Raw genomic sequence first — 19,079 nt, 5'->3', positions numbered from 1 at the left:
TCACCAACTTGCAGGCTACCGCAGTGTGTGGAGCGGTGCGTGCACCACGGCGTGTACCGCTGTGTGTGTACCGCGTTGTGTGTACCACGGCGTGTACCGCGTTGTGTGTACCACGGTGTGTACCGCTGTGTGTACCGCGTTGTGTGTACCACGGCGTGTACCGCTGTGTGTACCGCGTTGTGTGTACCGCGGCGTGTACCGCGGCGTGTACCGCGGCGTGTACCGCGGCGTGTACCGCGGCGTGTACCGCGGCGTGTACCGCGGCGTGTACCGCTGTGTGTGTACCGCGGCGTGTACCGCAGTGTGTACCGCAGTGTGTGGAGCGGCGTGTGCACCATGGCGTGTGCCGCGGTGTGTGTACCGTGCCGTGCTACGTGTCCCCCGCTCGCCCCTGTGTGACTGAGGTGCCAGGGTGAGGTCGGCTGGGATGGCGAGCGGTGAGGACCGCGTCGATCTCTCAGCGCGCCCGCCCGGGTCACTCTTTGAGCCACTGCACGCAGGCTGAGAAGAGCGCCCCTCCACCCCTCCTCCCCTCCTCACCCAGTCTGAGACGAAGTGTAAATGCATGTCGAGATAAGTTGTATGCGGGAGGCAGTCAGGAATCCCAACCACAGAGGAATCCCACATCAGCCCTGGCCATTGTCGTTTGTGTGCATGTCACGACTTCCACCCCCCCACCCCCCCCCCCCCCAATTGTATCGCAATCGCCGCGCTATCGGCGTCAAGTGTCCAGGATCCATTGGGAACTCTCCGGCAGGCGAGTGGCGCAGCCCCCCTCCGCTGTAAGGGGCAGCGGCCCACGGAATGGGGTATCACAGAGCTACTTTCCACGAAGTCCGCTCGACGTGACGTCTGGAACTCGCGGCAGGGGGCAGCCCCATCCCGATTGTTGTCACGTGATGGTCAAATCCGATTTCATTTTCCTCTCTTCCACGCATTTATTTCATTCCGCACAATTCTCCCGGCTTGCGCGCTGGTTCAGAACACGACGATGTGGAACAGAGGGCGCTCCGAGTTCCACTCTCAGCCCAAGTCCCCCCCCCCCCCCCCGGCCTTTCGCTTCACGATCATCGCAACGCCACCGTGCCGAGAGCAGTTTGCGTTCTGCGGTTTGATTCTTCTTATTTTTGCCATTTTAACCCATCTTGACTCAATGATATTAACCAATGGTATCGAGTTATTTGCGTGTTATTTGACTCGGTAGAGGGGGCGGGGGGGGGGGTAATCCGCATGTGAACAACAGTGACACTTCGCTTAATTTTTTTTATGATTGTGTTTTTGTAACTCGTCCAGTGGCGGACCGATTTTTAGAATAACCGACGGTTTTTAAAAGGACAGGCGAGCGCGCCGCACGTGGAACACACACACAACACACACACAACACACACACACACGTGTAACACACACACACGTGTAACACACACACGTGCGCCGGCCCCATCCGCGGGCCTTCTTCAACATCACGGCGGAGATGCGAACCGCGTCACACGCTCGCGTTTCCATTGCTTTTGTACACCTCGGCTCACCCACGTGGCTCGGTGTGGGATGGCTTTGTGAGCGATCTCGCTCGCTTCTCCCCACTCCCTCCCTCCTCCCTCCTCCCGCCCTCCTCCCCCCTCCCTCCTCCCCTCCTCCCTCCTCCACTCCTCCTCCCACTCCTCCTGCATCCGAGCTCTTATCTTTAGCGTCCCTGCCAGGTGAATTATGAAGGATGCGCCACGTCAGTGTTAATTTCTCGGGTGGTGAAGGGGAGGGTGGGGTGGGTCTAGGAGCGTCTGCCAACATTTCCAAATATTTGGTGATGGTGGTGGTGATGATGGGGGGTTGTGATGTCACCCACTCTGGGTGGGTATGGGGAGGGGGTAACCACCCCGAGTCTCAGCTATTACTGCCCTAGTCAGAGCCCCCCCTCGTCCCCTCCCTGTACTGTGAAATAAATGTGGCGATTTCGGAACCGTGCCTCTCGTGTCGTGAGTCGATGTGGGTGTGGGTGCCATCTGCCGGGGGAGGCTCGTGAAGGACGCTGCTGCTACTGGGCAGTTGGAGGCAGTCGCCCTCCGGCAACAACGGAGGGCGGAGGAGCGGCGCTCACAACAACGAGCGCAGCGCCGGGTCTGTCCCGTGACCTGCCAGCGGGCCTTCTTACACTTCACGTGGCCTTCAAGTGCACCTGGCCTGGCACAGGCGCCGTGATCACGTGGCCTCGTGCCAGCGGCGAGCCCCTTTGGGCCCTGCCACAGGCCAGCGAGAGATTTGCGGCTCTCGTGAGCGCCGGGACACGGGGGGCTCACACCGCGCCCGTTCACAGTCCGGGGATATTCCTATGACGGGGCGAGGCCATCCATAGAACAGCCACCGCTGACTTGCCCACAAAGCAGTACCTATTGTACCGACCGTGGGAGGGATGATGAGTTATCCCCGAGGCAGGAGTTGAACTCGCGGTGAATGGCACATCTCGAGAAAACGTGACCTTTGTTTACCCGGAAGGACTTGCAGGAGGTCACGGGACACACCCAGGTGCCGTGGGTTGACTGATGTGCCAGGCCACGTGCAGTCTGAGGCCACGTGAAGTGTCGAAGGCTCGCTGCTGGCAGGAGGTCACCCCCACCCCAAACACCCCCACCCCCACACACCCCCACCCCCACACACCCCCACCCCACACACACCCCACACACCCCCAACCCCACACACCCCCACCCCCACACACCCCCACCCCACACACCTCCACACACCCCCACACATTATCCAACGCTCACGCGGTCATCTCGTGAAGGTCGCCGTGTGCGGCGGCTGGGGGGTGAGGCGCGACTCGTGTGAATTCATGGGAAACCAAAAATAATAATCATCATCACATGAGTGTGGGGATGGCAAGCGATGTAATGCGTGCGGCGGCGGTGGTGGCGGTGGCGGTGGTGGTGGCGGCGGTGGCGGCTGTGGCGGCGGTGGCGGTGATGGCGGTGGTGGCGGTGGTGGCGGTGGTGGTTGGTGGTGGTTGGTGGTGGTGACTGTGGTGGCGGTGGCTGTGGCGGTGGTGGCGGTGGTGGTGGCTGTGACTGTGGCGGTGGTGGCGGTGGTTGTGGTGGCTACTCCCAGTGATGAGCACGCCCTCGGGGAGTGACTCATTTGTGGTGCCGCGCAAATCGGCACGCGAATTAGTCCGAATCAGAATCCGTATTTATACCAGAGGAATCTGATGAGATATAAAGCTCTTTTTCACAGATGCCCGGCCGTCAGGAACCCCCCCCCCCAAATCCCGTCCGACCAAACCCCTGACGGGAGGAGTCACGTGGCACCGTGACTCCCTCCGCTGTTGCGTCTCACTGGTCACGTGACACGCGTCCCGAGAGCCGCCACGTGGCGGCGAGCAGCACCACGTGGCCTCAAGAGCCTCCGCACGCCGCCACGTGCTCGGCCATACGTGACCACAGCTGGACCCGTGGTGGGTTTCGGCAGCGACGCGTGGCACCACCCCCACCCCCCCAGGACCCGATCGCGGGAGAGCAGTCGGCACGCGTCGTCGTGGGCAGGACTCAAGATGGGGCATTTTGTAAAAGGGTTCAGGGGCCGTCCATAAATGACGTCACGCACCTAGGGGGGGGAGTGGGTCAGATTTTTGTGACGATGTGTGACGAGGGGGGGGGGGGGGTTTGAGAAATGTGACGTCACATCAAAATGCGCAACTTTAAATAAATATAGAATTGTTATAACAACACTCCTACAGCATCAGAGTGCAGCGCCACATTAAATACGCACTACAATGACAATAGTTTAAAGCGATTTGAAGCACGTTTTATTTTCAAAATGGAAATATGGTTTTGGGGGAGAGGGGCAGAGCTTTGTGACGTCATATTTCAGGGGGGGTCAGACTTTTTGTGACGCCGTGTGACGAGGGGGGGGGGGTCAAAAATCGTCCAAAATCGCGTGACGACATTTATGGACGGCCCCTTATCTCGACGAGTCGCGGTTCACAATGCACGCGTGTGCCCGGCGTCAAATGCCCCGGCATCGTGTTGTTGCTGCTGTGCGTTGCCAGCTCAGGCCCCGCACGAGTCGCGTGCAGCGACGCTGCCGTCACGACCGATAGCGCGAGGTAAGTGAGCGGCTTGTCACGTGGGACATTCAGAGCGAAAGCGAAACGGTCGCAAACGTGGGAGGGGAATCCTCTCTGCGACGTCGCCTTCGCTCGGGGCGGGACGTCAAAGATCCCCCGCGGCGTCACGGCCACTCTGAACCACAAACAGCAACGAACAAACAATGACACCGCCAATGACTTCCCTCGGGGACGATCACAGCCCTTGGCCGCCCCCCACAACTGCGACAAGTTGACAAGGGGCCCTCTGACGACGAGGAAGTCGTGAGACGCAGCGTGGCTCTCTCCGCGCGGTGATGCAGGCCGTCGTGAATCCAAAAATGGGAGGAGTGGGGCTGGGTGGAGAGGGGAGGGTGGGTAGGGGCTGGGTGGGGAGGGTGGGGGAGGGTGGGGGGTGGGAGGAGTGGGGCTGGGTGGAGAGGGGAGGGTGGGTAGGGGCTGGGTGGGGAGGGTGGGGGAGGGTGGGGGGTGGGGGGGGTGGGGCTGGGTGGGGAGGGACTGGTCACCCCGTGGTGCCCTTATGAAACTAAACGTTTAACCTACTCACGCCGGCTTGTGCCCGCCCTCACAGTCGGGCATATTTGCGGAATACACCACGCCGCCGTTGACCCTGGCCATTGACCGAGCAACCCAACGTTCCTACCAGCTCCCTCCGCAGGAATGTGTAAATCGCGTTCGTGATAGCTGGCGTGATGAATGCAGAGCTGCTTTTTAATGTGCTCTCTCACTATTGCAGTGCATTTATTGTATCTCTCTCTCCGTGGACTCATGGTGACATCGCGAATGGATGGAGGAGAGCTTCCCTCCACCGAGAGACGGAGGAGGCACGCGGAGTGGTGGGGCCCGCAGTGCCCACTCCGCGCGGCTCCTCGCAGCGCCCCGACACGAGCACGACAGCTGGGGCCACGTGAACAATGACGGTGATGGTTCTGATGATGATAGCGATGATGAAACTGATAATTATACTAATGATGATGCTAATGTTGATAATGATGATGATGTTAATGATGATAATGATTTTAATGATGATGAGGATAGTGAAGATGATAATGATGATAATCATAATGATAATAATATTGATTACAATGATAATGATGATGATGACGACGATCATCATTATGATGCTAATGATGATAATTGTGATGTTAATGATGATGTTAATTATAATACTAATAAGTATGAGGATAATGATGATCATAATGATGATCATAATGGTGATAATGATGATAATAATGATGACAATGATGATCATAATGGTGATAATGACGATGATCATCATTATGATGCTAATGATGATCATAATGATGATCATAATGGTGACAATGATGATCATAATGGTGATCATAATGGTGGTAATGATGATCATAATGATGACAATGATGATCATAATGGTGATGATGATAATGATGATCATAATGATGCCAATGATGAGGATAACGAGGGATGATGATGATGATGATGCCAGTGGGTTGTGTTTATCACAGAGACGCCTCTTCCCTTACGCCCGAGGCGGCGTCTCTGGGCGCTTCGCACGCGACGAGCAACTCTGAATCGCATCTCAACGCGGTCCAAAGGGGCACCCCCAGTGGCAGCTGCCTCGTGCCTTTAGTCTGCCATTTAAGAGGTGGGGGGCAGGCGATGATTGCTAGGCGTGCGATCCCAATCGAGTCATTATCCACGGCAATCTTCCATCCGAATGTCTGTGGGTCGCTGGTTGACGCGACTACGTCGTATGCGACGAGTGAGTCGTGACTGCGAGCAGCCGTAGCGACTGGTATACTTGATGTGGCGTGCCGGAGATGATGAATCATCCCTGGGGTGGCATCCGAAGTCTTTGGGGGGGAGGCGTCCGCATGGAGATGCACACACAGAGACAAGCACCATCACCGCGTCTTTTATTCGAGCGTGGGGCAGGTGAACTGATGGACGATTGGGATCATCGTCCCGTGTGACACGGAGGCGTCTCTGTGCGGGACAGCATCTGACATTATTACGGCAGCACCCCCGGTTTACGTCGGGGATGCGTTCCTGAAAGGCGCCACGACGGATATCGAAACGGCATAAATCGAAGCGATGGACAGGGTAGTGGTGGTGGTGGTGGGCGTGGTGGTAGTGGTGGTGGTAGTGGTGGTGGAGAGGCGTCGGATAACGAGGAGCGGCGTGAGTTGTGGGGGTTGAGGCGACGCAAATCGGCCAGCGGTGTTCGTGACGAAGCGGCGACGACGTATCCGCGAAACGACACAAAAGCGGAAAGACGCGAATCGGGGTATTTTAAACGTAATATTCAGGGTGCTTCACAGAAATGTTAATGCTTACGAGAATTTGCAACAATACTACGAGAAATGTGCTGACTCTGGGCTCTGGAGACCACCTGGAGAAGATTCCAGGCACGCGTTGACAATGATGGCGAACAAGTTGGAGAGACTATTTTACTTTTTGAAGCTATTAACATTACATTTGTTATCATGTTACAGTGTAATATTATCCGTTCTTTTTCCATTAAAAACGATAGTCCCATGTAAGTGTTGACATTATTTTGAAGCACCCTGCTTAAATAATACTCATACTCTTGGTTCTTTCGGTAAAGTCACGTAGATAGAAAATAAAAAAAAAACATACCGCTTGGGTTGCGATCGAAACGTCGTGGGGATTGTTGCTTTTATTTTTCATTTAATTTATTTATATTAAAAATTTTCTATCTACGTGACTTTACCGAAAGAACCAAGAGTATAAATTCCTGCAGTCACCAAAGTTTTAAGTCAAAATGTATTTTAAAAAATTGAACAAAAAGTTTTGCCGGCTGGCTGGCTGGTTGGGTTGTTACGTCCGAAGGCACGGACGGATGTGACGGTCAGGTCCAAGGTCACGTGCGGGCTGCGAGCGAGCAAAGTCCGCAGCGAGCCAAGCGGCCAAGTCGCCTCCTGCACGTGTCCAGGACTCGCTCTGCCCCCCCCCAGGTGCGCCCCGGATTGACGTGGAGGAGGGGGGGGGGTCGCCCCCGCAACAAGCAACCACCACCACCACAAGCACCACCACCAGCACCACCACCAGCAGCACCACCAGCAGCAGCACCACCAGCACCACCAGTACCAGCACCACCACCACCACGACCAGCACCACCACCAGCACCACCACCAGTACCACCACCAGCGCAAGGCACCACCAGCACCACCAGCACCACCACCATCAGCACCACCATCAGCACCAGCACCACCATCACCACCATCACCACCACCACCAGTACCACCACCAACACCACCACCATCAGCAGCACCACCAGTACCACCACCAGCAACACCACCACCATCAGCACCAGCACCACCACTAACACCACCACCAACACCACCACCATCAGCAGCAAAGACAAAGATCCCCCGTATAGCCTGTAATAGACTGTAGGGGCAAGTGCTGTTAGCGAGCACCTATGAAGGCCGGCACTGCACACGAGGGGGTGGCCAACACCACGCCCGGCCACCTTTGTCTCCCTAGTGGCGATGTTTACACATCGCACCAGGTACTCATTTGAGGCTGAGTCGACCTAGGGGAGGCCCAGGACCTGTTCAGATAATCGTCACCGGTGTGGCCGTGAGCGGGAATCGAACCCGGGTCGCCAGGTTCGTAGCACAGCGGAGTGCTAACCACTACCGCTACCAGCAGCAGCAGCACCACCAGCACCACCACCAGCACCACCAACCTCACCACAGCCTCGGGTTACCACGCCTCTGTGATTAAACCGCCTCTTAGCGCCTCCACTCAGCGCTCGCTCCCATCCCGGGACCCCATCAAAGCCTCCACTGAGCCGTGATCATCGACACGACGCTGCCCGCTGTCCCGCGAACCGCTACAACCCGCGATCTCTCTCCCTGTCTCTGTCTGTCTCGTGATCTCTGTCTCTCTGTGTCTCTGTCTCGCGATCTCTGTCTGTCTGTGTCTCTGTCTCTCTGTCTGTCTCTCTGTCTCGGTCTTGTGATCTCTCTCTGTCTCCCTGTCTCTGTCTCTGTCTCTCTCCTCGCTATGTTGTCTCCGTGAAGGGGACGAGGACGCTGTGATTCATGATTTGCGATCCCACGACCTCCCCCACTAGCCCCTCCCCCCTCTCCCCCCACTACCCCCCCTTTCCCCCCACTACCCCCCTCTCCCCACTAACCCTCTCCCCCCACTTCCCCCTCTCCCCCCAATACCTCCCCCACCCCCCACTACCCCCACTCCTCCCCTGAGTATCTCCCTCCTCCCCACGATCCCCCCTCCCCCCTCTCCCCCCACTACCCCACCTCCCTGCTCTCCACCCCACCTCTCCGACTACCCCCCCTCTCCCCCTAATACCCCCCTCTCCCCCCACTACCCCACCTCCCTCCCCCCTCTCCCCCCCTATCCCCCACTACCCCCCCCATCCCCCCCTCCCCACCCCGTCTGTGCGCCAGAGTGACCGTGCCCACGTGGCGCGTCGTGCAGCAGCTTTGCCTGCGCAGGGTTGGTGGATCGCTCGGAGATGGGAGGCGACGCGGCAGCCAAGTCGACAACTATCAACTCTGTTGTATTGTACCAGGTAATTTTAGATTTGAAGCTTTCGTGACTGCAAGGATTCATACTCTTAGGTTTCTTTCGATAAAGTCACGTAAGTAAAAAATAAAATTAAAAATTAATAAAAGTAATAATGGAAATAAAAAACAATAATAAATCACGACGTTTCGGAGGCAACACAAGTCTCCGTCATCAGGTGGGACCATCACAGCCAGATTTACTGCATCAAGTTGATACAGTAAATCTGGCTGTGACGGTCCCATCTGATGACGGAGACTTGTGTTGCCTCCGAAACGTCGTGATTTCTATTATTACTTTTATTAATTTTTTATTTTATTTTTCACCTACGTGACTTTATCGAAAAAACCTAAGAGCATGTACCAGGTAAGGCGACCTGGCTATCACAATTGATAGCTCCACGACGTGGAAATGTTTCGCAGCCAAATAGTCGAAACGCGTGACGACGTTGATTCGAAACGTGGTGGGAAAAAACCGGAGGACCTGGATAAAAGTCCACGCAACCACGGGGAGAGAGAGAGACACGCAAACTCAAAATATACAGCAGCAGGCGTCAGGGTCGGGATTGAACCCACGACCTCCTGTACACCAGGCGAGGTAGTTAACATCTCCTAGCCACCGTGATGATGATGACAGAGAGAGACGCGGACTCCAAATACACAGCAGGCGTCAGGGCACGGATTGAGCCCACGACCTCCTGTACACCAGGCGAGGTAGTTAACATCTCCTAGCCACCGTGATGATGAGAGAGAGAGAGACGCGGACTCCAAATACACAGCAGGCGTCAGGGCACGGATTGAGCCCACGACCTCCTGCGTACCAGGCGAGGTAGTCAACATCTCCTGGCCACCGTGGCGCCCCATCCTCCTGTCGGTGGCAAGGCCGCTCCGCCTCCTCCTCCCCCGCTCCCACCCCTCGCCCGCCACGTGGAATTCCATTCCCCCGGCCGTCCGCCCTGTCCTCGGCTCCCTGCCAATGTTCAAGTCCAGGCTCAAGACCCCCCCTCTCCCCCCCCTCTCTCTCTCTCTGCCCGTGACCCACCTGCCCCCCCTCTCTCTCTCTCTGCTGCTCTGCCCGTGACCCACCTGCCCCCCCCCCCTCTCTCTCTGCCCGTGACCCACCTGCCCCCCCCTCTCTCTCTCTGCTGCTCTGCCCGTGACCCACCTGCCCCCCCCTCTCTCTCTCTGCTGCTCTGCCCGTGACCCACCTGCCCCCCCCCCCTCTCTCTCTCTGCCCGTGACCCACCTGCCCCCCCCTCTCTCTCTCTGCTGCTCTGCCCGTGACCCACCTGCCCCCCCCCTCTCTCTCTGCCCGTGACCCACCTGCCCCCCCCTCTCTCTCTCTGCTGCTCTGCCCGTGACCCACCTGCCCTCCCCTCTCTCTCTCTGCTGCTCTGCCCGTGACCCACCTGCCCCCCCCTCACTCTCTCTCTGCCCGTGACCCACCTGCCCCCCCCCTCTCTCTCTCTGCTGCTCTGCCCGTGACCCACCTGCCCCCCCCCCCCCTCTCTCTCTGCTGCTCTGCCCGTGACCCACCTGCCCCCCCCTCTCTCTCTCTCTGCTGCTCTGCGCGTGATCCACCTGCCCCCCCCCTCTCTCTCTCTCTGCTGCTCTGCCCGTGACCCACCTGCCCCCCCCCTCTCTCTCTCTCTGCTGCTCTGCCCGTGACCCACCTGCCCCCCCCCTCTCTCTCTCTGCTGCTCTGCCCGTGACCCACCTGCCCCCCCCCTCTCTCTCTCTCTGCTGCTCTGCCCGTGACCCACCTGCCCCCCCCCCTCTCTCTCTCTGCTGCTCTGCCCGTGACCCACCTGCCCCCCCCCTCTCTCTCCAGGGTGCCGCGCACGCTGTCCACGCTGCAGTCCGCACCCTGCGCACGCCACTGGTGGCCTTGACAACGAGTTGCGCAACACGAGGGTGGGGGGAGGGGGGTAACCAGGTCACTTTGATCCTCCTTGAGATCAGTTGCGTTGAAGACGACCGATTCATGAGCCCGCTCCACTCGAGTCGCGCTCCCCGGCGTGCGGCGTGCGGCAACATCGAGGTCGCGCCTTCTGTCCTGCTGCCTCCCGCAAGATGGAACTCGTACTCTTTGGTTCTTTCGGTAAAGTCACGTAGTTGGAAATAAACTAAACTAACTACGTGACTTTACCTAAAGAACCAAAGAGTATGGATTCCTACCGTCACGAAAGCTTCAAATGAAGATGGAACTCCCCTCCCTCCCACCGCTCCCCCCCGCGATCCGTGCTGTCGACCCCCCTGCGACTGTCCAAGGCCTCCCTCTTCTGCCCTGCCCATGACCGACTGCCTCCCTCCCTCCCTCCCCCTGTCTTTCGCTCCACACAGTCAACTCGCCCTGTGCGCTAACGCGCTGCGTCCTGCAGATGTGGCCCAAATGAAACGCACGCAGCGCCGTGTCGTGCCGTCACACGCAGCGGTTTCGCGGGCCTCACCGTGGAAGAGACGCGTAGGCATGAACCTACGCGACACACACTTCACACACCGAGTTCGTTACATTTCATAACTCGGTAAGCTCCGCACATTTTGACCAGGGATCTCTTTTGCGAATGGAGACACCGCGGGTCAAGTGAAAGGGAATGAAGAGCGGGCACGTGTTGTGGCGCGTAAACGAGAGAGGTTGGAGTGCGACCAGTGACGGGTGAAGCGAGTGCGAGGCCTGTAGCGTGTGATGTTATGAAGGGCCCTGAATAAAGAAAAACACAAATATTAAAACACATTCTTCACTTGCATAGTAAAGTAATTGTATTTATTAATTTACTATACAGCCAGATAATACGACAAATCGTTAACCTTAAACACCCAGTCGTTCAATTAAGTTAAAGGCGGTATAGTACTATAGTAATAGAGCAAGTGCAGACTCACTGAACCGGAATTGATAGATTGAAAGCATTTAGCTCGTGGGCCCTTGAAAGTGCGGTGCCCGTAGCTACTACAAGTGTAGTAGCTACTACACGTGTAGTAGCTGCTACGTGTGCAGCTGCTGCATGTGCAGCTGCTACATGTGCAGCTACTACATGTGCAGCTACTACTACATGTGTAGCTGCTACTACTACACATGTAGCAGCTACTACTACATGTGTTGCTGCTACTACTACATGTGTAGCTGCTACTACTACATATGTAGTAGCTACTACTACATATGTAGTAGCTACTACTACATGTGTAGCTACTACATGTGGAATTGCTACATGTGCTGCTCGGCTGATCTGGCACTGAGTGCGACGCTCCGTGGACACTGGCCCAGGGACGTTGAGCTTGACGCGGTGAGCACGTGGCCATCCCGCCTACCGCGTGGCTGGGCTCCCACTGCTCGCAACGCAAACAGCGCCGCAAGCAAAGCCGAGAGACGGCTTCGTGTCTGGCGAACTGAGCTCGACCAGACAGTGCCGGCCCGAGCCTCTTGGGGGCCCTAAGCAGAATTTGATTTGGGGGCCCCCCTCCCACCACGCAGACTCATCTGTGCTAGAAGATTATTGACACAAATGTCACAAAACGATTCGGGGGCCCCCTGGTGGCCAGGGGGCCCCAAGCAGCCGCTTAGTTCGCTTATGCCTCGGGCCGGCCCTGCGACCAGACACTGATGATGGCATCGCATCCACCACAGTGTGGTGGTGGTTCTTCACCACAGTGTGGTGGTGGTTCTTCACCACAGTGTGGTGGTGGTGGTTCTTCACCACAGTGTGGTGGTGGTGGTTCTTCACCACAGTGTGGTGGTGGTTCTCCACCACCACCTCACTGTGGTGAAAAACCACCACCACACTGTGTTCAACCACCACCACTAACACCACACTGTGGTGAAGAACCACCACCACCACACTGTGTTCAACAACCACGACCACACTGGAGCTCACAACAACACTCACTCACCCACCCGCTCACCCACCCACTCAATTACCCAAATACCCACTCACCACACTGGAGCACACACCAACACACTCACTCACCCTCCCGCTCGCCCACCCGCTCACCACACTGGAGCTCACCACGCACTGCTCCGCTTTGGAGTTCCCTCCTCCCACCATCGCCCCCAATCTCTCACATCCACTCACTCGAGACGCGCCCTCTCTTGTGGCGCATCTTCGACACTGCTGTTCGTAGCCGCCCACTTGGAGTGTTAGGACCTTTGGGCCTGTGCTTAGCAACCATTATATAAATATAGTACACACACAGTGTGTACATTACATCATCCGCAGCCGAGAAGAGACCGAGGCTAAGGTGTTTCTGAGTTCCGGCCGCGTCCGTCTCACCCCCCCCCCCCCGTGCTGGGTAGGGGGCGCTGGGTAGGGGGCTGGGCAGGGGGCTGGGTAGGGGGGGCTGGGTAGGGGGCTGGGCAGGGGGCGCTGGGTAGGGGGTGCTGGGTGGGGGGCGCTGGGCAGGGGGCTGGGCAGGGGGCTGGGTAGGGGGCGCTGGGCAGGGGGCGCTGGGTAGGGGGCTGGGCAGGGGGCTGGGTAGGGGGCTGGGTAGGGGGTGCTGGGTAGGGGTCGCTGGGTAGGGGGCTGGGTAGGGGGGGCTGGGTAGGGGGGGCTGGGTAGGGTGCGCTGGGTGGGGGGCGCTGGGTAGGGGGTGCTGGGTGGGGGGCGCTGGGCAGGGCGCTGGGCAGGGGGCTGGGTAGGGGGCGCTGGGCAGGGGGCGCTGGGCAGGGGGCTGGGTGGGGGGCTGGGCAGGGGGCGCTGGGCAGGGGGCTGGGCAGGGGGCTGGGTAGGAGGCGCTGGGTAGGGGGCTGGGTGGGGGGCTGGGCAGGGGGCTGGGCAGGGGGCGCTGGGTAAGGGGCTGGGTGGGGGGCTGGGCAGGGGGCGCTGGGTGGGGGGCGCTGGGTAGGGGGTGTTGGGTAGGGGGCTGGGTGGTGGGGCGCTGGGTAGGGGGCTGGGTGGGGGGCTGGGTAGGGAGTGCTGGGTAGGGGGTGCTGAGTAGGGGCTGGGTAGGGGGCTGGGTGGGGGGCTGGGTAGGGGGCGCTGGGTAGGAGGCGCTGGGTGGGGGGCTGGGTAGGAGACTGGGTAGGGGGCTGGGTAGGGGGTGCTATGTAGGGGGCTGGGTGGGGGGCTGGGTAGGGGGCTGGGTAGGGGGCGCTGGGTGGGGGGCGCTGGGTGGGGGGCTGGGTAGGAGGCTGGGTAGGGGGCTGGGTAGGGGGTGCTATGTAGGGGGCTGGGTAGGGGGCTGGGTAGGGGGGTGCTATGTAGGGGGCTGGGTGGGGGGCTGGGTAGGGGGCTGGGTAGGGGGCGCTGGGTGGGGGGCTGGGTAGGAGGCTGGGTAGGGGGGGCTGGGTAGGGGGCTGGGTAGGGAGGGCTGGGTAGGAGGCGCTGGGTAGGGGGCGCTGGGTAGGAGGCGCTGGGTAGGGGGCTGGGTAGGGGGGGCTGGGTGGGGGGCTGGGTAGGGGGTGCTGGGTGGGGGGCCCTGGGTAGGGGGTGCTGGGTGGGGGGCCCTGGGTAGGGGGTGCGGACCGCACCGTGGGCTGCCCCAGACGCTCCGCGGGCTGAGAAGAGGGGATGCGGTCGGGAGCTCATCCCATCCCATCACTATGTTGTCTTTGTCTGACCCACTTACATTCTATCACGTCCCCTTGGAGTCTCGGCGGTGTCAACACGGCCGACACGGCCACGCGAATTCCGCTCTGTCGAGCCGGTGGTCTGGACAAGTCTTGGGAGCTTTGGGACGTCGATTTAAGGCGGTGGTTTTGAACCTGGGGTGCACGCACCCCCTGGGGGTTAAAGATGCCCTTTCTGAGAACCAGAGGGGTGCAAGCTGCAATAAAAGTAAAAAAACCACTGATTTAAGGAGTGTCACGGTGGCTAGGGGATGTTGACTACCTCGCCTGGTATACAGGAGGCTGTGGGTTCGATCCTGACCCTGACGCCTGCTGCTGTATATTTGGAGTTTGCGCGTCTCTCTCTCCCCGTGGTCGCGTGGATTTTCTTCTCCGGGTTTTCCCTGCACATTTTGAAACACGCGTTTAGAGGATTAGTCTGCCGCTATACATTTCCACGCGACAAGCCGCTTAGTTGAGCTTTCATCTGTGATGGTCAAGATCGCTTCTGATATAAAAAAAAACCTACACAGCTCATTGGGGCCGTACCTGGTAGAATGCAAAACATATTTTATTGGTAGTTTATTTAATTCATTACTTTTAGTGATTTGCTTACCATTCTTATACTTTGCACTAACCGTCGTTGTTTGTATTGTTTTTTGATTGTAACGTCTGTGAAAAGAGCTGCATAGCTCATTGGATTTCTCGAGGATAAATACAGATTCCGATTCTGACATGCGGCTACGCAGCACGCAGCTGCGTGTGTGGTTAGCGCTACGCAGCGCTACGAACCCAGCGGACCCGAGTTCGATTCCCGCTCACGGCCAACACCGGTGACGATCATCTGAACCGGTCCTGGGCCTCCTCCCCAAGGTCGACTCAGCCTCAAATGATTATCCGGTGTAGCGGTGTGTAAACATCAACACCGGAGAGACAAAGGCGGTCGGGCGTGGTTGCTGGCCACCCACCCCCTCGTGTGCCGTGCCGGCCTTCATAGGTGCTGCTCGCTAACAGCACTCGCCCCAACAGTGTGTTAACGCTATACGGGGGATCTTTGTCTTTGTGTGTGCGTGCGTTCAATTTGTTGTGTTTTCCAGCCATGCGCTCACGCATCTGCCGTGACGAGCTTCCCCTCCGTCACGCAACAGTCTCCCGCCCCCCCCCCTCTCAGCCTCAGCTGTCGCTGCTGCGTGACCCCTGCGTTGACCCCCCCCTTCCCCTGAGCAGTCCCATCCCGCGCGTGTCACCGTGGAGCCGTGAGCTGCATCGCGTTCGTTCGTTGTCTCGGAGAGACAAAGGCAGCCGCGTGTGACCAGCTCGGCTCCCTCCCCCCCACCCCACCGAAGTCATTTGTCCATCATTAGTTCGAATGCAGCCGCCAGGCGGATCGTTCCATGGCAGGGTCACGAGAGACGGTTGCGGGTTGGGGAGGCATTGGTCCAGTAGTGGACTGATCACGGCTGATTGTGATGACTGATCACGGCTGATTGTGATGATGATGAATCATGACATCTTGATTGGTTGCCATAATTCGGCGCTCTGAGTTGTGTTACGCCTTAGGTTTGCTCTTGGTTGAGAGTGCTGGGTGAGAGTGCTGCATGGAGAGTGGTGATGGTGGAGAGTGGTAGTGGAGAGTGGTGGTGGTGGTGAGTGGTGGTGGAGAGTGGTTGTGGTGGTGGAGAGTGGTGGTGGTGGTGGTGGTGGAGAGTGGTGGTGGAGAGTGGTGGTGGAGCGTGGTGGTGGTGGTGGGGAGTGGTGGTGGGTGGTGAGTGGTGGTTGTGGTGGTGGTGAGTGATGGTGGTGATGGTGTTAGAGAAAGGTGTGACGCTGTGACGAGGACTGTCTGCAGTCACGTGCTTTTACCCAATTTTGTAATTTGCGAGTCACTTTTTCAAATTCGGAAAACGTTCCACCGCTGTGACCACGTGGTCAGTGAACACACAAGGAGTCACGTGTGGCTCCTTGCGCTGTGACCACGTGGTCAGTGAACACACAAGGGTCACGTGTGTCTCCTTGCACTGTGACCACGTGGTCAGTGCACACACAAGAGTCACGTGTGCCTCCTTGCACTGTGACCACGTGGTCAGTGAACGCGCAAACTGACCGGGCCTCGTCACGACAGCATCTACTGCCGCCCTGGATTGGCTGAAGGGCCTTCACATTCAACTCTGACATAATCTCTACAAACTGTCGCTCACAGGGCATACGGAAGAAGAAGCTGCCAGGTCGCGCATCTTCCCCTCCAGTACCCGAGCAGTGCGGCTAAGGTTGTCGCAGCGACGGCGACAGATGCAGAGAAGTTTTCGGCCCCTTTCGAGGCGCGGGGCCTCACGTGTGAGGAGCTCACAAATCCTTGAAAGATCTGGACAAAGTTCCTACGGCAGGCAATGCTGCATTGGCTGAGTAATGTAGCCCGCATACCAAGCCAACCGCATGCCTAAACAGCTTTTGTTCAGCCAGATAGAGGGGGTTAGAAGGGCGCGGCACTGGCTACAGAAGAGATGGAGTGATGTGGTAGAGGAGGACATGGAGCTGAGTGGACTTGCCGATGACCAGTACCAGCGGGTGTCAAGATCGGCCTCTGTGGAGGAGGCTCGTGAAGGACGCTGCTACTGGGCAGTTGGAGGCAGTCGCCCTCCAGCAACAACGGAGGGCAGAGGAGCGACGCTCCACAACAACAGAGCACCGGGTGGCTAAAACACAGCAAGCTAGCTCAGTCAGTCGACCCGTGGCACCTGCTGGGTCTGTCCCGTGACCTCTTGCCAGGGGCGTTCGACACTTCGTGGCCTTAACGTGCACATAGCCTGGCACAAGCGCCGCGGTAGTTGTTGTTATTGGGGGTGTGTGTGGGGTGTGTGGGGGGGGTGTGGGGTTGGGCGGTGTGTGTGGGGGTTGTGTGTGGGGGTGTGTGTGGGAGACAAAGGCAGCCGGGCGTGGTGCTGGCCACCCACCCCCGTGTGCCTTGTCGGCCCTCATAGGTGCTCGCTAACAGCACTTTCCCCTACAGTCTGTTGAGGCTATACGGGGGATCTTTGTATGTTTGTGGGGGGCGGTAGCGTCGCGGTTAGCGCTGTGCTGCGCCACGAACCCGGCGACCCGAGTTCGATTCCCGCTCACGGCGAACATCGCTAACGATTCTCTGAACTGGTCCTGGGCCTCCCCCCTGGGCCCCCCCCCCGAGGTCAACTCAGCCTCAAACGAGTGCCCGGTGCGGTATGCAGTCAAAACATCGCCACTGGGGAGACAAAGGCGGCCGGGCGTGGTGCCGGTCGCCCTTCGCAGGGTGCTACTCGCGAACACAATTCCCCCCCCCCCCCAGTCTGTTACGGGCGATACGGGGGGGGGCTGGGGGTGTGGATCTGCGTCTTTGTCGTGCCAAATTAAACCACCTCTCTCTGTCTCTCTCTGTGCCTCTCTGTCTCTCTGTGTCCTTTCTCTGTCTCTCTGTCTCTCTCTGTGTCTCTCTGTCTCTCTGTCTCTCTCTGTGTCTCTCTGTCTCTCTCTGTCGGCCACCAGCGCTCGCAACTACCGGGAGCGGGGGGGACATCTCCCCCCTCCTCCTCCCCCCTCCTCTCTCCCTCCTCCTCCTCCCCGCGCAACCTACGGGCCCCTGGCGACACCGGAGCCCCTTTCGTTGTTGCTGTTGTTGCTGTGGTTGTTGCTGTTGTTGCTGTGGTTGTTGCTGCTCTCCCTGTGTCGAATGCGGTTTTGCCGCAATTAGTTTCCCGTGTGAATTGACTCGCCGATAAACAGACCACGTGCTGTCGGAGCGCGGCAAGCGCAGTGGTGGACAGTGGAAACACCGCGGATTGTCATTATCATTGTTCAAATATCTCATTAAACTTGAAGAAGGAAAAAAACCCAATCTAATTTCACGACGACGCCCGTTTCACCTCACGGATGTTCATCTTGGGAATATTCACAGTCCAGCTCTGTTCATTGCCCTCTCTCCCTCCCTCTCTCTCCCTCTCTTTTTTTTTACGATCAGTGGAAACAAGAAGATGTCGGTGTATTCGGCACTTTGTTTCGTTCATCATTTCGTAAAATTTGTTTTTTTTAAACGGGGTTTTATGTAACCCTCGCTCTCTCGCTCACTCTCTCGCTCACTCTCTCTCTCGCTCTCTCACTCGTTCACTCTCTCGTTCTGTCGCTCATTCTCTCGCTCACTCTCTCGTTCTCTCTCCCTCTCTCTCCCTCTCTCTCCCTTCCTCTCCCTCTCTTTTTTTACGATCAGTGGAAACAAGAAGATGCTCGGTGTATTCGGCACTTTGCTTCGTTCATCATTTCGTAAAAAAATGTTGTTACATTTTTTAACTTAGCTTTATGTAAAACCCCCACCTCTCGCTCACTCTCTCGCTCACTCTCATCGCTCTCTCTCGTTCTGCACGCAGCCATTCTCGCAGTCCGACGGCCTCCGACGGGTAGCTCATATCAGCATGCAGAGCTCCCCGTCATCTGCCACCGAGCACACGGCCTCCTCCATCGCGCACTGCTCCTTGAAGGCCGGCACGGCGTGGGTCAGCCGCCCATGGCGGAACTCCAGCCACACCCTGGTTCCGACCAGAGCGCGGAAGATGCCCAGCTGCTGGCCGGACGTTTCCCCTCCAGGGCCACCTTCCTCGCCCTGTATATGGCGAGCTTGGCATAGCCGACGAGCACGTTGACCAGCCCCCTGAAGATGTTGGGGTCCGTCGCCCTTTTGGTATCCAAAGATGAGGACCGTCGGGGAGAAGTGGAGGCTGAACTTTAGGAGGATGTTTCTCAGGACCTTGAACAGCGAGTCCAGGCTCTTGCACTCCACGTATTGGTGCGCCACCGACTACACTTAACCCCAGAACCGGCACTCCGGGGACGTGTCGGTGAAGCGCGCCCAGGGAGGCGTTGGTGGTGCCGGTGCCGTGGGCGATGCTCC

At 58.2% G+C, this 19,079-nt stretch overlaps 1 protein-coding gene across 1 annotated transcript in view; it reads right to left on the bottom strand.

Moving 5' to 3' along the window:
- Window positions 1-721: 721 nt before the first annotated feature.
- LOC144726513 (potassium voltage-gated channel subfamily V member 1-like) overlaps window positions 722-19,079 on the bottom strand; it is a 33,216-nt gene continuing 14,858 nt past the window's right edge. The window contains 3 exon segments of the mRNA XM_078605309.1: window positions 722-780; window positions 14,188-14,323; window positions 18,782-18,863. Coding sequence (XP_078461435.1) covers window positions 722-780; window positions 14,188-14,323; window positions 18,782-18,863 — 277 coding nt within the window.

The sequence above is a fragment of the Lampetra planeri genome, chromosome 23 (assembly GCF_965212315.1).
Source record: "Lampetra planeri chromosome 23, kcLamPlan1.2.h2, whole genome shotgun sequence".
NCBI classification, from domain to species: domain Eukaryota; kingdom Metazoa; phylum Chordata; class Hyperoartia; order Petromyzontiformes; family Petromyzontidae; genus Lampetra; species Lampetra planeri.
Note: the sequence above shows the minus strand (reverse complement) of the source record. Positions and strands in the feature narration are given on the sequence as shown.